The following is a 21595-nucleotide window of genomic DNA, read 5'->3' as shown; positions in this document are numbered from 1 at the left end:
GGCGGACTGGCATGGTCGAGGGGGAGTTGAACCCTTTTCGTTTTCCGGCTTGGAGTGGCAGTTTCAGTGGCACGAGCATAGAGCGCACACCACACCAGTGACCACGTGCCGCCCATCCTCATCCGCATCCTCATCCTCATCCAACATCCCACATCCCACACAGGCACAGACAGACGCATACCAGCGGCGCACGTCAATGTTTATATTTCAACTACAATATTATTTTCACTTTTAGACAGACAAGCGGGTAACCAAAGCACACATTCAGTTTATTTTGGAAATTATAATAAGCCACTTTGTGGCGTCGACACCTCCCAGCCTCCCACCCTGCCAGAGCACCAGGAGGTGGCTCATGGGTTAGGGAGCGAGTCTGCGGGACCCTAACCTGTTTGCCAAACTTGTTTCTGATCGAACGTGCTATCTGCTGACTTGTGCGATTTTTCGTGGTCATTATATTTAGTATATAGCATTTTTCGAATCGTTTTTCAAGTTCAATCCAATTAATATCATACCATAGCCACCAACGAAAAATATATAAAAGCTGTAACCCCAATTCCCAAAAAAAGAACACAAAATATCTGATGAGTTCATAATATGTTCCAGATACGGTTTTATGAGCTCTTGCTTTAGTTTGGATCTATCGGACAAGTGGCTCTACTGGTTTCCACATTGTCCCAGGCCGATGTGTTGTCCAATTTATGGCGAAAGCCGCGTATCTATGACTGCCCTTAATAGGATAAGCCGCGACTGCACTGCACCGGACTAATGTAATTTGGTCGGACAGAGACGACGCCAGCTTGGAGTGCAGCCGACAGCGTTTCCAAATTCAATCAGCCGTGGAAAAATTCCTGGCCATTTCGGTCTAGAGTGCATGCCCTGTATGGGCGGGTCTGGGAAAAAATGTAATTAAGCGAGGAGCTCGCTGGGAGCAGAGTTTCAAAGGAGCCCACAGCACCGGATGAGCCGACTCACGAAGGTGGACAACGGGACAACGAGGATGCGGCAAGATGGCCATGTAACTCTAGCCAGAGCGAAATGGCTGAGATAATTAGGATTATGCTCATTACGGTGCTCTTGTCGAGCGGAAAAGTAATTTGCAGCAAGCGAGGTGACCAAGATGCTCCTCCAGATACTTGGCATTTGGAAATGGACTAGTGATTAGTAACGACATAATATCACAGATCGACTGAGTGTGTCCGCGTGTGCAGAAAGACTAGTGAAAGAATGGCGGCAGAGCAGCGGCAGAGGAATTTCCTACCCCACCGTACAGCATTTCAAATCCACCTCGCTGACCTTCAAAGGCTGACCCGAATGGAGCGCGAAATGAGAAATATTGAAATATACATTGAATGGGGCCTCTACCTTTTGCGTTAAACAAAAACTTTTATCATAAATTTAAGGGGCCGCGCACACAAGTTAAACAACGCTGCAGTGCAGTGGGAGAGTCGAGTTGCCAAGTGGGTTGCTGGGGTAATGCAAATATATAGCCCCCTGCCGCCTGATCATCATCATCATCATCATCGCACGATGGAACTCCGTCTATGGTTTCACGCCATTCGCACAATCCGACTGAGTCTTAAAGCTATGCGCGTTTCGATTTCCCAGTTCAGGGCTTTATCACAAAGACAGAGGGAATTGCCCGCGGGAGGGATAATTTCAATTTATCAGCGCCCTTCTGTCTGCCCCCGTTCGCCCCTGATTTCGTGGCAGCTTAAACACTGTTTATGCCTGTTAAATGCGATTCAGGCGAAGGTCAACCGGATATCAAGCCCACTTAGCGTCATCCGGCTGAGCCCCGAATCCTTGCGCAAGGCTCTTTCTGGCCGAGGTCTTTTAGGTGACAGTCCTGGCAGTCTGGACAGACTGAACAGTCTGGAGTCTGGAGTCTGGATACCGGATTCCGAAGCGGTGACAATCACCCCGTACTGAAGACTGACTACTGGCTGTCGGCCGGTGACAGGCGGAATCAAATGTGTCATCAAGTGCCTCATTCCCGTGCTGCTTTGCCGGTTTTCCTCTGGCTTGCCATATGAATAGTTAATGACTCGTATGCCACACTCAGACAAGAGCTGCTCCTGGCTCCTGGCTCCTGGTCACGGTCCTGGCCTTGTCCTTGTCCGGAACCACCGTGTCCACATGGACAATGGGGCATTAGCCATGCAGCAGACGGACGGGCAGTTGTGCGGTAAAATCTTACACTGCAGTTTATGCAAAGTTGCCGATAGCAATTTGCAAATTTAATGGCGTAAACAAATTCAATCAATGTATGCAAACAAATACAGGCCAGGACAGGGGCGTTCGATGGCTGCAAGGGGATTACGATTACCATAGAGCCTTGCAGCTCCAAAACGGCAACTCCACAGCTCTGGAGCTTCAGAGCCCGAATGCGTTTTAGTTAAAACTGCAAAAGGCAACAATAATCAAAGCTCGGCATCGTCTGTGGCGATAAGTAATACGAAGAGCACACTCCTGCATGCCTGCACGGCTTGCGAGGTATGTCTGGCGAATGATCTGCTATCTGAGGGCAGTCAGGTGCCATAATTGTTTGGCCGGTGACAACTGCTCCCTCACCACTAACCCACCCACCCACCATCTTGCTTCCTGGGGAGCTTGGCCAGCTGCTCCTCCTGCTCCCGCCTTCGTCTCGAAATCCGATTCAGATTTGCCACTCGCTGCTCATCGAATAAATTTAGGTGTTTTGCTGTCGTTCGACTGTCCATCTGGATCGTATTTGTCCAAAGGGCCGAGGCCTTTAATTGCTGAGTAAAAATATGCACCGAACCCGAGTTCGAGCATTCTTTCAAGCTGCCCAAGCTCTTTCATTATCACGCATGAAGATGGCAGAAGTTTGAATGTGGGTCGCAGAGTAAAAAATGGATACCATTTTTTGTTCTGCCGCACAAATTTGTCTCTAGTAAGCGGGCAAAATGACAACTGAACTTAAAAACTTGGCCAAGGCAGCAGGAAGCCCTTTGCACACTGGTTTTAAACAGATTTTCGATGGAATAAATGTATGGAAATTACATATGAAAAGAGGCACATAATTGTTTAGAGTTTTTCACATAAAGACGTTATTATTGTACTATCGTACAAAAATATAATACAGCGAGATGATAGGAATTTAAATGTGGAACCAGTGTGCGCCGTCGGCAAAAAGCTAAAGAGGCAGCACAGGGTCCTTGGAGCTGCCTGCTGCGACCCAATCGACTACCAGATGCCGAGCACCAGTAGCAACCCACACCCGTGGTGCGCTGGCACTTTGGGCTGGGGAAAAGAAGTGTCTTGTAAATTATTGCAAAAAGCAGGCTGCAAATTAATGATAACGACCCGGTCGACACCTTCACCCCGGTCGCCGAATGGCTTCCGAACGTGGAGAACCTGCCATACGAGACTTTCGAAAGGAAAGGCAGCGACTTAAGTGACATGAAACAAGCAACTACTTAGTGGCAAGGGTATGTCTACTGAAATGCGGGAAAAAACTTGACAACGCAGTTTGTGCGGTTTCTCGACTCGACTGAGTGGCACGGACTCCAACTGCAATTCGCAGCTATTGCTGCGGCGTCGGTTTAGTTGGAACCCCAGGATAAATAAATACTTCCTGTTCCTGTTGCTTCACACGCACACTTTATGCCAGCAAAAGTTATTTATGAATGCGACTTTTTCATCAGTTTATCAGATGGCCGAAGACGCTAGCTTCCACTGACAGTGCGTCGTGCAACCCCTCGGCTCCATGGATCACCATTTTAGCTTGGAACATTCGTGCCTTGTCGTTAACAGTCAGATTTGTATAGGAAGTGATTCAATGTAACAATGAGTCCGTCCAAATTCGTTGTGTGCGTATTGCTGATTTTTGTTAAGTCGGAATTGGTCCCGGAATCGAACATGACACAATTGGACTCAATGCCCCTCCAGAGTCTGGAGAAAGATCCCAAACCCTCCGACTTTCATTTTCTAATCACAGGCGGATATCGGCCAAAAACAAACAAACTGGTCAAATATGTGGTTTCGCTGCGATTGGGCAATTCCAAGAAGTTCTTCGGGGATAACCACTATTGCGCGGGTGCGATCTTCAGCTCACGGGCCATTCTTACGGCTGCCCATTGCCTATATAGTAAGTAAGTACATAGAATGGACTATAGCTGAAATACCCCTATATAATGTACTTTTGCAGTCGCCGCAAGCTGACGCCCAAGAAGTTGACGGTCATCGCTGGTACGCCAAAGAGGCTGGTGAAAAGCGACTCTACACAGATTGTTCAGGCCCACAAGCTACTTCCGCACCCCAAGTACAAGAAGGGCAAGTCCCAGAAATATGACATAGGAATAGTGCTGATGAAAGAGGATCTCAGTCTGGGGGGCTCTGTCGCCAGTATACCTCTGTATAATAAGGCTCCAGTGGCCGGAGTCCAGTGCAGCATCATTGGCTGGGGAACAGTCATACAGGTTTGGATCTATGTACATCCAGAGAAATTAAGGAGTTCAAGAGAACTTGTCTTCTCACTTTTTAAGAAAAACAGTTATTGAAACCAACTTTTTTTTTGTCCAGTACGGCCCACTTCCCGATGAGGTGATCAATGGAGATGTGAAAATCCTGCCCAACACTTTTTGCCGAAAGCTCCTTGGCTGGAGCAGCACAGGCATGCTCTGCGCCAACGACCAGAGCAACACCGAGGTGGACAGCTGCCAGGGCGACTCGGGCGGCCCGCTCATCTGTGACAACAAGGTGACCGGCATCGTGTCCTTTGGCACGGGTTGCGGCGAACCCGATTCGGCGGGAATCTACACCGATGTCTACCACTTTCGGGACTGGATCAACGAAAACTCTTGCCCACGGGCCTTATGTCCGATGCGGACCCTGTTGATCCTGGTGTTGCAGCTCCAACTGACCTTTCTGGCCATTATTAGGGGTGTATTCTAGCGCCTTGTGCCCGTTAGGACGTCATTCAACAGGCGGTTAGTGCAACAAACTACTAAGTTATCGAGTCATCCGGCGAGCGGCAGGCTGAAAGCCTCCAAACCTGCAGGCGACAAACCAAAATTGACTAAAACTAGCGGCCGTGGCCTGTCATCCGTCGCCATGGAAGAGGATGTGGAAGTGATGGCAGGTAGCGATGGCGGTGGACATGCGAGTACGAATGCGAGGCCAATGGCAAGTGGCGAGTGTGGACGAGAATGGAGGACGGCAAAATGTGGTGCCAACCGCGCCATTACCCGCGCACACATGCACACACACGAACTCCCTGAATGGACCATGGAATGGGTGGGACAACGGTTTATGGTTACGCTGATGCTGATGCCGATCCACATTCACATCCACTGTTTGTGACAGCAATTATCGCATCACGAACAGGGGAGTCCTCCTATCCTCCTGTCCTCCAACCAACCAACCGCCCACCCATCCACACAGCCATCCCGGCCACACGGCATATCAAGCAGCGAAGACAATATGCAACAATTCGCGTTGGTTAATTTTGGTCACTCGCCAACTGTTGATTAGACCAATTAGGGGCAACCAATTAGGTGGCCTGGTCCAGATTATAGGAAGCTCTGCGCCAGAAAACTGGGCCAGTGGTATGGCCGTTTGGTTTGGATGCAAGGTGACCAGATCAGCGTAGTTCCCTGGTCTACCGGATCCAGACGAATCTCTAGTAGAAATCAGTGCGGAAGCAAGTTGATTTGATATCAGAGCAATGCAATTAGAAATCCCACACGCACACCCCAATCACTCGCACATATAGTACGATTGAAAAAGCCAAGAGATGGGGAGACCTCAGGAACACAAGTCACGAACGTGTTGCGTCCCCAGCAAGGGAAGCTTGGTGCTCCGTGCTCCATGCTCCGGGCTACAGGCTCCAGATTCCAGGCAAGGCCATTGTGGAACAGCCTCGACGACGACACACGACCGGCAAAGGCAAAACAATGTTGAATTGATGTGGGACTCCAAGGGACTCCGAGGGACCAACCGACACAACCCGACCCCATCTCGCCCAGAAGCCAGAACCCAGGCCAGACACATATTTACAGACATTCAGGCATTCGCAATCAGGTTTGTCATTTCACAGTCGTATTGTGTGCAGTTCAAGTGTTCATAATGAATTTAATCGCGTATGTTTATTGCTCACTTTGCCATGGCTGCTCCTGCGTCGTCCTGCTGCCCAGTCAGCTCCTCCGTGGAACGCAAACCCAAACCAAACCAACAAGTTGTTGTTTTCTTAGCCTCATGGCGGCGTCGACACTTTATCATTTTGTCACGCTTCTTGTTTACCAAGTTGGCTCGTCAGCGCCCTCGTTCTTCTGCATATTGATTTAGCATTGTTGTGTTTCCGTTGTCCCACACGTGTGTGTATGTGTCCAAGTCCTGCTCCTGGAATGTCCTGCTCCGGCTCCTCCTGTTGCTCTGTTTTTGCGCTCGCAGCAGTAAATTGTTTGCATATATTAGACACATGCCTAAAATTGCATTTCAAGGGAAGTTAATTTGAGAGTAATTGCAGTTAAACTTGACATCATAGTTGTCTGATTGCAAGGCGAGCTCTCCATCGAATCCACAATTAATCTAGGAACCAGGATTCCTTTGAATAAGTAGTTAAACTAGCAACTTTGCGAAATTGGCATTAACAAAAATGTAAAATAAGCTATTTACGAGCTTATACAAGTAAACTTACAATTTCTGGGTAAACCGATTTTGATCATCAAAAGCTTTTCTCAGAGCATATGGAATATATACTGCGTAAACTGACATTTTCTGGAGTTCCGGCTAACCCTTTTCCACGCGAATTGGGGAGTTTCAAGTTCCACCAGTTGTGCCCCTTCTGCACTCCGTCGGACAATCGCACGTTGAGCCGCAAACTGGCGGATCCAGTGCCAGGAAAGCAGTAGTTGGCAGGAGATCCGCCTCATCCTCTGCTCCATTGCATTATGTGAATAGTGAAACAGCTTGGCACAATCTACTAGCTCTGGTCGTTGAACCCCGGCAACCGGACCATCTGAACGTCGGACCAGGTACACATGCAGCGGAGTGCGAGTGTCCGAGCCGTACAAGCGGCTTATTCGCGGCACAGCAGGACTCGCGCCTGCTGACAAATCGACGGCTAAGCTGCAACGTCAACACGTCGACCACAACCACGGACCAACCCACCCGGATTCGGATCCGGATCCGGACCAGCGCAGGGCACGCGTTCCTCCTTGCCAGATCCCAACCGTACCGCACCGAAGCGAACCGAAATCACTATCAATTTGCGTTTGTAAATACATTTTAATGGCATTTCAAAGTGAGGCTGAGTTGATCCCTGAGCACCGCTTGGCTAACCCATGCTGGCCAACCGAAGCCCCTCCCAAAGGCTTCGTCGCGCTCAGCTCATCCCACTACAGTAATCAATTTGAACATTTAGGCGGAAAGCATCCTCTGAGGGGGAGTGAGCAGTGGAATGGTGGTTCCGAATGACACCGGAAATTCAAACTACTTCCTGTTTGGCGGTGGCATTCGTTAGCCGTGTTTCATTTTCGCCGGGATTTGCTTTGGTCTGACGGATGATGGCTTGGCCTGCGATTTGATTTGTTTTCATTGTAACGAGCCTTTTATTAGCTCCACTGCCAAAGCTTCCCACTGCTCACTGCTGCCCTCTCACATCCTAGGTTACCCATTCCCCGTTCCCTGTTCCCGATCCCAGCGCAGATCCCGAACCATTTCATCCCATCATGGCTGTTATATTGGCTCTATTGTTGTTTTTGCTGCTGTGTCGTTGTGGCCCTGTTCGTTAAATGCAAACACCAAAAGGGTTTTCAAAAACAACAATCAACCAGCAGTCTTCTCCCGGATTCCCCTTGGTTCCACCAACCACCCATCAGTCCGACCATCCGCAGTCCAATCGCCCAGTCAAAAGCCCCCATCGCTTGGGTTGGAGTGAAGGGCAGGATGGGTGGGAAGTTAGGGGAAGGATGGACAGAATGGGAAGGACAGGAACGCCAGCGGCAGGCAACCCGTTTTCGATTCTGTTTGCCCAACACTGGCGGGCCACAGTGGAGGGCATCTAACCAGGATTGGAATGCTGGAATGTACCAAGTTCGAGCTTAAGGTCTTTCAAAAGTGTACAATGCTCGTCGAATAGTCTTAGGATTCATGGTCTATCAAATTATAAAAGAATTTCTAAATTTTTTTTTCAAATTTAAACGATTAGGATTGTGTTATTTTGTAATTTCATTTTGTTTATCAATATTTCTCCTTCCTATAATTTGGGCACAATTTCTAGAAAAATTATAGAAATCAATTTAAGTAAATGACAATAATATTTTGAAATATGTATGTATAGATAGATAAGTACCATAGAAGTTTTGAAATTGGGTGCTAGTGCAGTGTCCCGTGCAGTATGCTTTTTTAATTGTCTGACATTTCGCGGTGCCTGTGTGTGTGGGAGCGGATGGGTGCTAGTGTCGGTGCGGGCGTGAGAGTGTGTGTGCTCGTTATTGTCAGTCTGTAGCAAAGCGATTTGCATACAAATTTGGCACGAAGTGTAAATATTTAAGCAGATACAAAGTGTGAGTATTAAATTTTTGATACTAATTAATTATGCATGTGTAAATTTTGCAATGAAAATTATTATACCGCCATATTTCGGCTGTAACGAACGCACTTTCCTCCGAAAATCAAATCAAATGTTTGACAAACAAGAATCGGAATCGGGAACAAAAAGCCGATTACACCCTCTGAATTTGAATTTTGCAACAGCATTTTGTGTTTATCAATGCAATCGCACACTCAAGCGGACTTTTTGATTTTATTAGCTATTGGCTACTGTGTTCGAAAAACTGGTCTAATTATGTAATTGGATAACGCAAGTCATCCAGATTCAATTTCAACATTCAACACTCTTCAACCGAGGAGAACTCGGGACACAACACTCAGAAAGCAATAATAACAAGACATTAGGTGCGAACAAAACGACCGAACAAATAGACAAACATGCTGGGAAATCGAACAATGCCGGGGATACAATGTAACTAACGCGTCGAATAGAGGGACTCAAGTTGATTGGGATCGGGATTGAGGCAGGGCTTGGGTTGAAAGTGGCAAATGCCAAGGCTCTGGCAGGGCAGAGCAGGGCGGAGCAGGGCAGACAAAGCAGCTCGCAAAAGGGATATCAAACCAGAATTTCTATTAAAACTTTTTCACTTTCGCCTTGCACCCTGTATTCCGTAAGTGTTCAATTCAAAAGCCAAATATACCAATAAATAATTTACTACTCCTGTAGTCGCCGCCGCAGAGCTCCTTTGTCCGCATACTTAAAGCACATTAGCCGCTGCCCCGACCAAATCCACGTCCAAGTCCAATACCAAACTTCCAGGAACAGGAGCAGGCAGAGCTATGATAGCTCTAGCCACAGATGATGATGGGAGTAGAGAGCATCCTACGGAACCGACCACTACATACCCATTGCAGATAATTTACCAATATAATCGTAAAGTGGCCCAACCCAACGAATTGTAAGTTTGAACAACACAAATAATGGAAAAAACACAACCACCCGGCTATACCCTGGAGCCAACTGGGCAAGAATCTGTCTGCGAAAGTGTAATCTATGGCCCAGACCACTGCAGACTATTTGTATTAATTTGTTGTTGGTGACTGTGTTGCTGGGGCGGCACAGCGACCCCACAACTTCAACGCGCTATTGAAAACGAAGGGAGCAGCCTCGGAAAAATGCGACCCCGACCGAGGCACTGAGGCACCGAGGCCGCGCAAACAGTTTAATAGAAAAGTTCCAAAAAGCGAGTGGAGAGGAGGAGGGTAATCCTCGCCAGCCGCCGATACCAATGCTGCACCTGATGGCTCCTGCTGCCGATGCTGCTGCTGCAGAATGCGTGTGGAGAAACCCGTGGCCAGCTTAATTGTTTTCAATTAACAAGCAAATTGCATGTTTTTTGTCTGCGTGGCAAAGGGCAACCTCAGCCCTTTGATTAATTAAGCAGCATTATTTTAGCTTCGTTACTGAAAGCAAAGCGGCCAATATTACATCTCGCAAATAAATTGGCAAATAAGAAATTTTCAACCGAATTACTTGGACAAAGATATCCCGTTGGCATATCTGTTAAATTTGTATATAATTTGTACTTCTTTTAAATTTTCCACTGAATAAATCAGCATAAATTATGTGATAAAAAATAGAACCAAGGCAAACATCACCGGCCCATTATGGCAACCACTGGAAACTCGGAGCAGCTATTAAGCGAGGCATAACGGATAGCGGAGAACTTGCAAAGCGTTTCATCCAATTAGAAAGAGTAGTTTCATTGTTAATTGCTCCATCAGAGCATCTGCAGACGAAGACGGAGATGGGGATGGTGATGGAGGCGGAGGCGGAGGCGGAGGACAAGGACGTGAACTTGGCTGAGGCAGCCTTCTAACTTTTACCCGGCCAAGAGCGCATACCCAATGAGTTGTAATTAACTTTATCCGAAAATCTTTGCCGCCGAGTGTTTGGATGGAGGATGGAAGCCAGTGGCCAGTGAGTCAGTCACCCACCGCTCAAGTGTTGGTGCTATCGAGTTAAGTAGCCAGAGTGGTTACGTAGACTCGCCGGCGAAAAGCTCTTCGTATTCGGGGTGGGACTTTATTAAAAAGTCCCTAATTTATGACCGCTTTATGTGGATGCTCGCCTTCTGTCAAGGAAGTCATTTTCGATATCCTGCCATACACTGATGAGTGAGTAAAGGATGAAGAGCTGGTAACTTGAGGCGTTTGAGCACAAACACCACGAAAACACCATCTCCATCAAATCCACCACCCTTTGCCCGTGTTAGCCTCAGCTTGTTTTGCCTTCAGACATTTCCTCCTTTGCTCTTTCTTGGCCATTGTTGTTGCTGGATCTGTTTCCTGATTATTTTTGTAATTGTTGTTTAAGTTGTTGTGGCTACATCAGCCGTAATTCCCTCTTTCTTAGCGGAGCCGTTTTGGGCGTGATTTAATTGAAATCAATTAGCGGTAATGAGTGGTCATTAAGCTGGCTTAGTGGCTTAGTCCTTTCTCGAACTCGTCAGCTCATTCGTTTTTTACGCTCCAACCATGTTAATTCAGAACTTTTCTATTCGTTAGCTGGGGATAATATATACAGGAACTTGGGCCAGCAGACTCATGAGTTCCTCGTTCGAGGTCTGTTTAAATAGAATTTAATGCAAATTGAACGCAAACTTTTGCAAATACATTTCAATTAGAAAGTGGACCCCCGAATAAAGGGGGGAACCGCATGCTTCCGCCGAAGTAATCACTAACAATAACAAATTAACTGGGCCGCCAGTGAACTCTCGGAACTCTCCCCCCACATCATACCACATCCCAGAGCCGCACACAAACGGCCGCAAGTCCAGTTCACATATTAAATGAAGGCATAACATTTGCCTTCCACAAACGCAACCAAAAGTATTTCCCTCTTGGCAGGCTGATAGGGGCGCTGCGGATGAGGATGGGGAGGTTGGAGGTTGGAGCGTTGTGAAAATGGCGGATGAACAGTTGGTTGGTCGCACTTAAAAGTGCACGGCCCAACGTGGGGAAGGACTCTGGAAGGGGCAAGACGAAGGACGCAACTTTTTAACTAGGTTTTTAGCGTTGCCTATTTCGGTATGGTATAGTAGTGCCCATGGGGTAGATAGCTCAGTGTGGTTGGCTCAGTGTCGCTCCACTTGGCAAAACGTTACATCCTCTGCCTTGTCGGCATTCATGCCAGCCCTTTCATTTTTTTTTCTTTAAATTGTTTTGCTGTTTATTGCAAAATTACACAAAAACAATGCACGTTGATGAAGACGCAGAAACAGAAGCTGAGCAAGAAAGCAAAGCTGGCTGGGCAGACCGAAGCGTGGAATACTCTAGAAGGCCAATTAGGCAATGAGTGATTTCAAATCACTTTTAAAGGCGCCTAAAAGAAGGCATCAAAATATTTAAAATTCCGAAAGGCACGGGCTTTTTTTCACTGCCCACTTTTAGGCAGTTTAAGCCTGTAAATAAAAATGCTGTACCTGTTTCTAGTTCTAGATAAAAACCGGAGATTATATTCAGGCATCGTAGGCTAGTTTGCCATTTCTTTTCTATTGCTAAAACTGGGAGTACCCTTTAAGAAGAGTATGAAAAACAGAAGGCAACCAGCAGACGAGACGGCCAAATGATGATGATGATGGTGATTGTGATTGTGATGACGTTGGTTGCGACGTCGAAGAGGAAAGCACGGAGTACCAAGCAAAGCAAAGCAAAAGCAAAAGCCCCAAAACAAAAGAGATAACTGTGTGGGCTGATGGGACAGTAGTCATAGCCGTAGTCAAACTCAGTGCAACTGCAGGCCAGCAGAAGCAGCAAAATCAGCCAACGCAGCAGCACAAAATAAAAACTTTCCGAAATGGGAAAACTTTTTTCCTCAACGAGGACACACAGCCAGGACGCCGAGGATGGATAGGGGGTCGCGGAACGAGCAGTAACGAGCCAAGTTGAAATATCTTTATTGTGTATCAAACCATTTGTATTAATTAGAAGCGGTAGCGCCAACAAAATAATTACAACAATGCAGAGAACGGCAAAGGAAGTAGCCGATTGCTCTGTCCGGATGCAGAAAAATATGAAGTCAAGCCGTAACGTGGAGCTCCGCTGGGCATGTAAATACTTGGCCAACTCGACCTCCGCCGGCCGGTAGTCACCAGTTCCCCCTCTATGTCTACCAAAAACCGGGCCCACTCCCCCCCGGCATACACAAAAAAAGCAACTGGAGAATAAAATGGAAATGCAACAAGAGTACCCAGCCAGGGAATAATGGTGGCGGGTGGCCCAATATTGAATCCTAAAGCAGCCAGCGGAAGTACAAGCCGGGTGATAATAAACTTATTTACTGCATAGTTTATGTACTGCGGATATCACTCATACGACATGGTTCCCTGGTGCACATTTAACATGCACCCTGCTGTAAAATGCGATACGGCTACAAGTTGCGAAAACGAAACGAACTCCGCCGGAGAAGCCCTGAGCAAGTTAATGCGAGCACTGCCTCAAGCGCACAAACATATCCTCCCCCATACCCATCGCCATACCCCATACCCCATACCCATCTCCATCCCCTTCCCAATCCCTCGACGGAGTACAGGGATATAGATATGGGGTCCGGGTTGGGGTCTGATGTGTTCTTGTATCGAATAGACACATGATACACACAACACTACTGAAATATAAGTACGTACAAGCATAATGCGATCGTAAAAAGGCTTTTCATTGCGAGCATAAAGTATTAAGCTACTTTGCAGCATCTTTGCATGCATTACCAAGGATAATACACAGACAAACGTCGCAGGCCTGCTCAAGTGCCACTCGCACTCGCACTCCCACTACCACTGCCGCCCACCCACACTGGCAAACGGAATCACGTATCCCCATCCAGATTAGTGAAACTATATGCACTCCGGGCTGCTTCCCCCTTGGAGCTGCAGCGTCTGGGAGCTGGGAAGACTCTTCTCGGCCAGAAATCTTCCTGCGCAGCCGATCCAGCGAGGACGACTCGCGAAATTGAATCTGCCAGGGAAAATGAAATTGCCATTAGCTCGGTGGGTTGGCAAGTGTATGTGAGGATGACAAAGATGGGAGGACTAAGACCATTGCCGAAAGAAACAACAAACCGAATTTATGAAATACTTGGCTGTCCCATCCATGGCAGTCCCGGCCCATGGTGTGTTTCCCCACTCGACTCCCCTACGGACGGATGCATTTACAAGCGCTTCGGCAAGTGGCCAAAGGAAATTTTATTGCCACGTCCTTGTGGTCAACTATAGAGTAAGACCCTGAGTAGAAGCCCCCATCCCCTCGTACTTGCATATGGACAGAGGGATTGCCGCATATGGATATGTATAAATACATTTCGGTCTCCGCGCTTGCTTGTTTATTTGGCGACTTCAGAAGCGTCCGGTTTCGTTTTCATTTTCAGTTAACTTGACTCCTACCTCACACCATTACCCATTACCCATCCCCCGCACCCATCAGCCATGCCTGCACGCACCAGGCACCGGGCCACCCACCCGACCATACATATCCTGGGCAGGACACCCACGCACACTCGGCCGGCGACATTTTCGTTTTGGCATTTCGCATGCAATTTGCGGTTCATTGATTCGGAAGTTTTCCCATTTAACTTAAGCCTCTTTAACAATCCTATTGACGCAAATTTCTACTTACCGTTGCCCGGGCACTTGCCGCAGTGGACCCAATGATACCTCCAATGCCGATACCGATGCAGATGCGGGAATGGAACAGATGCCTTTGCAAGTGCTTGTGCCCACCGCTGGCACCTTACCTTTGATGCCCTTGATTGTCGTTCACCTCAATGTCCACTTAGTCCAAGTATTTCCACACAGAGAACAAAACTTGTTGAGATATGATGATCATTTTTATGAAATTTAGTATCAATTCTATTTAGAATCAAATTAATGAGCGGATGATCATTTCGATCTAGTGCAGTATATATTCTTTCTAGTCACGGGGATTGCCATATGAACAAAATAGAACTAATTAAGGAGGCATGAAGATCATTTCGGGGTATTCAGTAAAAAATCATCATATATAGATACTAAGTTTTGCTCTCTTTTTCAATTTCTACAAGTTTTTTCAAGAATTTTCAAAGAGGGAAAACTGATATCTTGTACATTTACCATATTAAGATAAAATCAGCTCTTTTTTTCTGTGCACCAAGGAGGACGAAGGATGGAAATGGTCTCGATAATTATAATAACGTCAATGGACAAGGGGTGGCGGAGCGGCCCTCCAGATGTCATCGCTACTGACACGCAAGGAGTCATTTAGTGGAAGCGCACGAGAAAAGCCCCTTGATCTGGCTAACAAAGGAGTTCCCAAAGTTAATGAATTACGGAAGTATGATTGTGGCAGTGCGATTTGCAGTACATTTTCCTATACGTCAGAACAATAAACTGTCCCACATTTGTGAAGCGGATGTGCACGCGAACTGCTTAAAGAAAAAAAGGATAAAGAGGAGGAGGAGGAGGAAGAGGGGCAGCTCCCAGGAGGATCATCAAAGTAACCGATGTACTTGCGTCTTTCCAGGCGGCAGGCACATTAGCAGAAGCATTCACTATCAGCATCATCGATGAGCTGGCCATCAGGGAACCAAGAAGGAGCAGCAGCAGCAGGCGCTGGAGCCAGAGCATCAAGGACATGGAGCGACTAGCCGGATTGGATGCCAAAGGAGCAGTAAACCAAAGCGCCGTTCCCAAGGACAGGTGCAATGTGCAATCTTTTGGTATTTTGTTGGCTTTGCACATTTGGCGTAATGCCAAAACACAATAAAAAATAGAGCGGGTGGATGTGGATGAAGATAAGAATAAGCAACTGGCGGAACGGGGGGCTCGAAACCGGAGGAGCTCTAAAGCAAAACAACTGCGGCAGACGGCGAAAACAAAAAGACAATGCCAACTTGACTCAACTCTACTCAACTCAACTCAACACCTGAGGAAGGCAAACACTTGAGGACGCGACGAGGCTGGCGGGCACCCCATTTTCCGCCATCAGGACGATGAGCACCTGGAGGAGGAGCAGCAAGGACGTGCATTCATTCAAATCGACTTGGGCACCCTGCTCCTGCTCCTGCTCCTGCCTCCGCCCGACTGTTCAAAAGGAATTCATTTTAATGCAGGTCTCAGTCCTCAGCCAGGAAACATTTGCTGGCAGAGTCTGGCCTGGAAGACCTGTAGGACGGACACAGAGTTGGAGCTGGAGTCGGATGTAGGATGTCGGATCCAAAGACGGGGGGAGTCGATTACGGGTGCGTGTGGTGCGCCAAGATGCGGCTGCCCCTGCCTCTTCCCCGCCTCCACACTTCGCGGACTTAAACGGCCAAAGCGCAATCCAGAAACACAACACAAACAGTCAAAGGGGCTGTAGCTGGCGCTCCAAGGAGTAAGGAGCACGGAGTAAAGGGCACCAAGTACAGAGGTCCTCTGCTGGCAGCCAAACGCTAAGCGCCGGCTACAGTCGAGCCAAGTCAAGACCGAGTCTATAATTTTTGTTGTGGTTCCTGTCTATTGTCTATTGTCTCTCGGCGCCCGGCTCCCTCCTGCATCGCCAAGCGGGTCTCCTTCGCCAAGGGCAGGCCCTCCGTGTCCGTCTTCCCCTCCAGATCCAGATCCTTTCCCTTGCTACTCCGCGAGCTGGGGAAATGAGCCATTCGCGTGAATTACTGAAATCGGATCTCGCCCGCCTTCCCACGGGTCCCTTCCTTGACTCATGGGTGTTGCACACTCTTAAAGCTGCCCGAAATAAATGAATTTTAAATGATTAGCGATCTCCAGGATTTTGAATAACTAACTGAAAGCGTATTTGAATTTGACACTCAGCAGTTTACAACCCAGTGAATATATTATGAAAGTGGAATATTGATTCAGCTCCTGAGCCGAGTGTTTTTTCGCTCTACAGCGCAACTGACTATGGTTTACTACCGTTTTAGTAAACTGTTTCAAATATAAAAACAATTTACCTCTTCATAAAGTTCTTCTTTTTTCTAGGTTTTTCATAGGTTGAGGCAAAGGTAACCCATAGCTTGAACGAAATGAGCCTCTCTTGACATTATGAAGAACGTTTCAAAGTTTGTGGATCATTGTGGAACAAATTTATTTTTAGAAAGTCCGAGTTGACTTCAGTCCTAAAGAGCTATTGAATATATTATTAAATACTTTATTAATAATGTTATTTTTCCTTAAAACAAGAAAAGAAGTTAACTTCGGCAAGCTGAAGCTTTATACCCTTGCACTGCATATAAGAAATAAAAAACATTAAATAAAAAAATAAACAAAATAAAATAACTATTTTATTATTTCTCTGACCGTTTCATTGACAGCTATATATTAGAGTCGTCCGACTTTTATTAACATTAATTTGAAAGTTAAAAAACTTAATAAAATATGATATTCCCAATATAGGATTACATACCAAAAAACTCCGAAGCTATAATTTGTTTCATATTATTTTCCCACCAATTTTTTTGATCGTGCCTTTGACAGCTATAAGATATAGTCGTCCGATTTTGGTAAAATACAAATCGAAATTCAGAACTAATTAAAAAATGTTATTTCCAAGCGTAGGAGGTCATATGTTAAAAACTCCAAATGTATAATTTTTAAACATTTATTTTTCCGGCTATTCGTATGGAAGCTTAATATATAGTTGTCCGATCCCGCTGGTTCCGACTTATGTATATACTACATGCAAAAGAAATAAGACTTTTGGGAATGTTTCAGCCCATTAGTTTTAAAACTGAGAGATCAGTTTTCGTAGAAACGGACGGACAGACGGACATGGCTAGATCGACTCGTCTAGTGATGCTGATCAAGAATAAATATTCTTTATGGAGTCGGAAACTTCTCCTTCACTGCGTTGCAAACTTCTGACTGAAATCAATTAACCCTCTGCAAGGTATAAAAATGTATTTTTATAATTGGATACATTTTTGGGGGGCGTAATTTACTTAGCTGATCGGGCTTAGTTTAAATACATTTTTTTTTTGTTCAAATGTACAAAAAAATTGTTCTTCACTTTTGAGACCATTTTATGTTCATTTTGAGTTTAATCCCTTAAACCTCCTAATTATCAGCTTTAAAACTCAGTTGTTATTTGCGGCTGAGGACATTTCGTTTGGGGAGCTCGGAAGTCGCAGAAACTTCAAAGGCTGAGAGCATTTCGTACGTCTGCTATATCCGTATCCGGAGGCGACGATCTGCCAACTGACTCCGGCCAGAATAGGTGACTTTCTTATTGTTTGGGGGCCCGTCCGGATGCGGAGTGAAAGCTTATGTTAGATGTGAGTGAAAGCTTTTCTTTTCCTTCAGAGCGCCTGCGTCGAGTGGTTCTTAAGTAGTGGGTGGTGCCAAAATTAGCTTGAGTGTTTTTCTTCCAAACACTTGGTCTTTTTACTTGCGGCACTGGATACCTTATTACTGGCCATTAGTTTTGCCAATTTAGGCTAGATGGTGTTTTAAGAGCTTCTTGAAATTCATCAATTGATAACAATTATGACTTTTGTTGAAGTATGGCACCACATTTGAAATTATTCAAATTGCGCGCCAAAACAGCTTATGAGCTATTGATACCGCGCACTATCGGTATTATTAGTGTGACCATTTGCCGACCGAGCTTGCTCACGGGACGGACTATCGACGGTCGAGTTATCGATGTGTGGCGTTTATCGATGCAGTTTTATAAACAGAATTCTAAATTACAACAAAAGCGCACCCAGAGCAGCTGTCCCGTGGAAAAGCACCCATCTCGGCCGGCCCGCAACTCGTCATGTCCAGCGGCGGGAGGCGCAGCGCCTAATCCCGCGCCGCCGCCCCTGGAGGCGCTTTGCCCGCCACACAATTATGCAAGCTGCAGCAGCGGATCCAACTGTACCGCCGCCTGTGGAAGAGCAAAAGGAGAAGGAGGAGGAGGCCCAGTGCCCATGACCTAGCCCTGACTCGAAGACACCGCCACCACCGCCGGCAGGTCGGTCCACTCAATCGGTGAGCAGATGGCGACACGGTAGCCCCCAATAGGGTCACGCAGACTAACCCTCCCAATTGTAGGCCATGAACCAGAGACATTCCGAACCATTCTACATATCGCCGCGGCTGTTCGACAACAGGCGGCTCAAGCGGCGCCGTTGCCGGTGGATGGAACGCCTGCGGGAGCGCCAGCGGATTTGCATGGCCCAGATGCGCGCCCAGGCAACTGTGTTCACCTCCAAGACTGACCGGCTGCAGCGGCGCCATGTGGCGGCCACCCTGCCAGCGAACGTGACCATTGATCTGCTGTCGGACGATGACGATCGAGAGGAGACTAGGCCTGGACCATCCACTGCCGCTGGCCACAATAGCCTCCTAATACCCGCCCCTTGCGCTGTCGGCCAACGACGTCCTAAGGTGGGCAGAAGGCATGGTCGAGACAGAGTCGCCACCCACTCGCATCCCTTAACCGAGAGCATCCTGATAACCAGCGACGACGAGTACAGCGGCGAGGAAGCCAGCAGGCCCGCTGCGCGCCCTCAGCTTTCCATGCGTTCGCCACCGCCGCTCGCTCCGCTCACTCTGTCGGAGACCATCGAAGAGGTAACCGTTTCGCTGGTGCCGCGCAACTCCACCACTGCCAACTGCCAGACGCGATTGTCCAGCCACCCCAAGCCCTGTCGAGCGCCCACGGCGGCCAGCAACGGGATGGTCACGGCGGGTGGAGTGGGAGGCGGCGGCAGCCACGACACGAGCTGCTTCCTGGAGGTGGACGTGGGCGGTGGCATCACAGCTACGCTGCCGGACGAGACCACCGTGCACACGGTCATCGCCAATCGCATTTACGAACTCTCGCTTAGCAAGCTGCGCGAAGGACTGGCCTTCAGTGGAGCCCCGGAATACACGACCGACCTTCTGCCAGAACAGCTGCAGAAACTGTCGCCGGCACTTCGGGCCAAAGTGGCACCGCTGGTGGCGCCCTCGCCGCCCACGCCCATCTCCCTGAAACTGTCCAGCGACCTCAGCATATCCCTGATCTCAGACGACGACGACTGCGAGAGCACTGGTCAACATGCCAACGGAGGTGGAGGTGGAGGTGGAGTGGGAGGAGGAGGAGGAGGAGGAGTCGGTACAGAGCTGGTGCATCCCGTCGTGGTGACGGCGGCGGAGGCGCACGCTGCTGCCAAGCTGCTCAAGCAACAGCAGCCGCAGCTCTCGGTGGTGCAGCACCTGCAGTACGTGGGCGGCGGACTAGCGTCTCCCGTGGCTCTAGCTCTCCCGGTGATGGCCAATACGTCCTCATCGGCTTCGGTTGTGGCTCTGCCGCTGCAGCTGCCGCGACGCCGGAAGCTGGGATGAGCAGCCCCCCACCTGGACAGCGTCCTGATGCCCAGCCAGATCGAGGAACCCATCGCCATAATATCATTCCCCGAGCCTTACGCACGGCTCAGACTTTACCTAGCAGTGGCTAGTAGTAGTGCAAATATGATGGTAGTTTAAGCGTCAACACATCACCGTTTCCCAGTTATCCTTAAATCCGCACCGCGTTATTGAACTTTTCCCTCATTCCATGTCCCATCTCACTCTATTTCCCACCACGCTCTCCCTGTCTCTGTCATTCTCATACTTTAAGCTTTAATCGAAACGAGACGACAACGTACAAAAGAAAGTAGAAAAGCATCAACACATATATGAAGAAACAAAATCACAAAATTTTAAAAATTCAAAGGAGGGAATAGAAAATTTGAGCGAGATGAAGAGGAAGGCGACCCAATATTTATACCGTACAAGTAGTTAGAGTAAGCTTTGCATTATGTACATTTTAATAGGTGGACCGTACTTGGGTGAATCACACAGTGTGTGATCCGTGTCAGTCCGCCGTCTGTATTACATTTAACTGATCACCAACTCGGAATAAACTTTCATTGTAAATACCTATACGATCGTGTGTCTAGTCCCTTGTCCCCAGAATTGGACATCATGGAAGGAATTTAAGGCGAGGTGCCACATTCAAATTGGATAATGTTTACGGTTCGTTGCGACAAATGACGGAAACGCGCCGCTGCCTTTCGACCAGACGTTCCCTGAACCAGGATTCCTCTCTGGCCAGGATTTCGTGCGTGAACTCGTAGCGCGCCAGGGCGCTCATGATGTATAGGGAGCGTCGCAGCAGCAGCACATCTGCGGATTGGCTAGCAGGATCGGGTTCCTTGGTTACTCGCCTGAGTCGCATAACGCAATGGCTGAGCAGGCTGATGCCCGCGATGGTGTTGCCACAAAACTGTCGAGTGAACGGAAAGGAGCATTGTAGTGTGGTGCCCCAGTGGCCGTGCCAGCTTCCAACTCACCCGAGGGCTGTCCACGTGCGGCTTGATCATGCCAAGCTCAGCCAGGTCTAGGATGTGGACAAAAGGCATAACTCGACCTCCGAAGGCCTCTGTGGAGATGCGATCCAGCACAGCCTGGTTTTCGACAGACCACTTCCTGCGTTCCACTTCGCGGTATCCATGAATCGCCTGAGTAGATGACATGGAGTGAGCCCACAACTAAGCCGTATGGTTACCCACCTCATCCCAGTGACTGGACTCGTAGGGCAAGCGGCTGATGTGAGGTTCGATTTCCCGCATGAGGACCTGCTCCTCCTCCGCCGAAACAAAGTTCTCGATGACCCGCATATTCGATTCGAACTGTCGTTTCTCAGATCTCGGCCACTGACCGGCAAACTCCACCAGGCGGAGGCTGCAAGTCCTGGAACCCGGGACCCGGGCTCCCAGGGGTACAGATATTCGGCGCAGGACAATCATGTGCGTCACGACCCGCAGGTTGCGTCACCTGCACCTGCTATCGATTGTATTCATTCGATAGGCACTCGCTTGGCCTTCCCACCCAGGATTTGGGATTCCCCGGCGAAAGAAGTTGTCAGGCGTAAGAGGGCGCTACAGAACAAGACAAGGAAGGCAGGGCTGCCAGGCTGCTACGTGACTCTGGAGGTCCGGGAACTCTACGCTCCCGGTTCGGTTCGCTGCGACTCCCAGCGAATGCCCACGCATGCGCCGGAAATACCCAACCACGTAGTCTTCATTCGGCTAGGG

General features: G+C 48.2%; 3 protein-coding genes and 1 long non-coding RNA gene across 7 annotated transcripts in view; 3 read left to right on the top strand and 1 right to left on the bottom strand.

The window, feature by feature from the left end:
- Nucleotides 1–16774, top strand: part of LOC127012519 (uncharacterized) — a 36259-nt gene extending 19485 nt beyond the window's left edge. Inside the window, exon 3 of the long non-coding RNA XR_007766021.1 lies at nucleotides 16530–16774. This is a non-coding gene — a long non-coding RNA (uncharacterized LOC127012519). The remainder of the gene's footprint in view (nucleotides 1–16529) is intronic.
- On the top strand, nucleotides 3762–9491 carry LOC108023246 (anionic trypsin-2). 4 transcript variants are annotated; one of them, XR_007766019.1, is made up of 4 exons: nucleotides 3762–4115; nucleotides 4172–4442; nucleotides 4546–6045; nucleotides 9245–9491. XR_007766019.1 is itself a non-coding variant. In XM_017092525.3 (3 exons), the coding sequence occupies exons 1-3, from the start codon at nucleotides 3811–3813 to the stop codon at nucleotides 4915–4917; spliced, it is 948 nt and encodes a 315-aa protein (XP_016948014.1). In that variant the 5' UTR covers nucleotides 3762–3810; the 3' UTR covers nucleotides 4918–6107. The 4 variants fall into 4 exon arrangements, 2 of the variants coding, with proteins under 2 accessions (XP_016948014.1, XP_016948015.1); XR_007766020.1 differs by lacking the exon at nucleotides 9245–9491 and adding an exon at nucleotides 6706–7176; XM_017092525.3 differs by lacking the exon at nucleotides 9245–9491 and having other exon boundaries at nucleotides 4546–6107.
- A 1429-nt stretch (nucleotides 16775–18203) lies between the features above and the next one.
- LOC108023374 (protein a6) lies at nucleotides 18204–20441 on the top strand. Its single transcript, XM_017092776.3, has 2 exons — nucleotides 18204–18521; nucleotides 18585–20441. The coding sequence occupies exon 2, from the start codon at nucleotides 18588–18590 to the stop codon at nucleotides 19860–19862; it is 1275 nt and encodes a 424-aa protein (XP_016948265.3). The 5' UTR covers nucleotides 18204–18521; nucleotides 18585–18587; the 3' UTR covers nucleotides 19863–20441.
- Nucleotides 20304–21468, bottom strand: LOC108023375 (alpha-ketoglutarate-dependent dioxygenase alkB homolog 7, mitochondrial). The gene is made up of 3 exons (XM_017092778.3): nucleotides 21071–21468; nucleotides 20852–21019; nucleotides 20304–20784 (listed from the first exon to the last, which is right to left on the bottom strand). Exons 1-3 carry the CDS (start codon nucleotides 21305–21307, stop codon nucleotides 20530–20532), a joined length of 660 nt encoding a protein of 219 aa, XP_016948267.1. The 5' UTR covers nucleotides 21308–21468; the 3' UTR covers nucleotides 20304–20529.
- Between the last annotated feature and the right edge of the window lie 127 nt (nucleotides 21469–21595).

The sequence above is a fragment of the Drosophila biarmipes genome, chromosome X (assembly GCF_025231255.1).
Source record: "Drosophila biarmipes strain raj3 chromosome X, RU_DBia_V1.1, whole genome shotgun sequence".
Taxonomy (NCBI): Eukaryota; Metazoa; Arthropoda; class Insecta; order Diptera; family Drosophilidae; genus Drosophila; species Drosophila biarmipes.
The sequence above is the reverse complement of the archived record's forward strand: the minus strand, read 5'-3'. Positions and strand labels throughout refer to the sequence as shown.

Excerpts from the sequence above, each read along its gene's own strand:
- LOC108023246 (XM_017092525.3), top strand. The coding sequence starts at position 3,811 with ATGAGTCCGTCCAAATTCGTTGTGTGCGTATTGCTGATTTTTGTTAAG. Across the intron at positions 4,116-4,171 it reads GCCCATTGCCTATATAGTAA|TCGCCGCAAGCTGACGCCCA; the intron begins GTAAGTACATAG and ends GTACTTTTGCAG. Across the intron at positions 4,443-4,545 it reads GCTGGGGAACAGTCATACAG|TACGGCCCACTTCCCGATGA; the intron begins GTTTGGATCTAT and ends TTTTTTGTCCAG.
- LOC108023374 (XM_017092776.3), top strand. The coding sequence starts at position 18,588 with ATGAACCAGAGACATTCCGAACCATTCTACATATCGCCGCGGCTGTTC.
- LOC108023375 (XM_017092778.3), bottom strand. The coding sequence starts at position 21,307 with ATGATTGTCCTGCGCCGAATATCTGTACCCCTGGGAGCCCGGGTCCCG. Across the intron at positions 21,020-21,070 it reads AGTCCAGTCACTGGGATGAG|GCGATTCATGGATACCGCGA; the intron begins GTGGGTAACCAT and ends TCATCTACTCAG. Across the intron at positions 20,785-20,851 it reads CGCACGTGGACAGCCCTCGG|TTTTGTGGCAACACCATCGC; the intron begins GTGAGTTGGAAG and ends TTCACTCGACAG.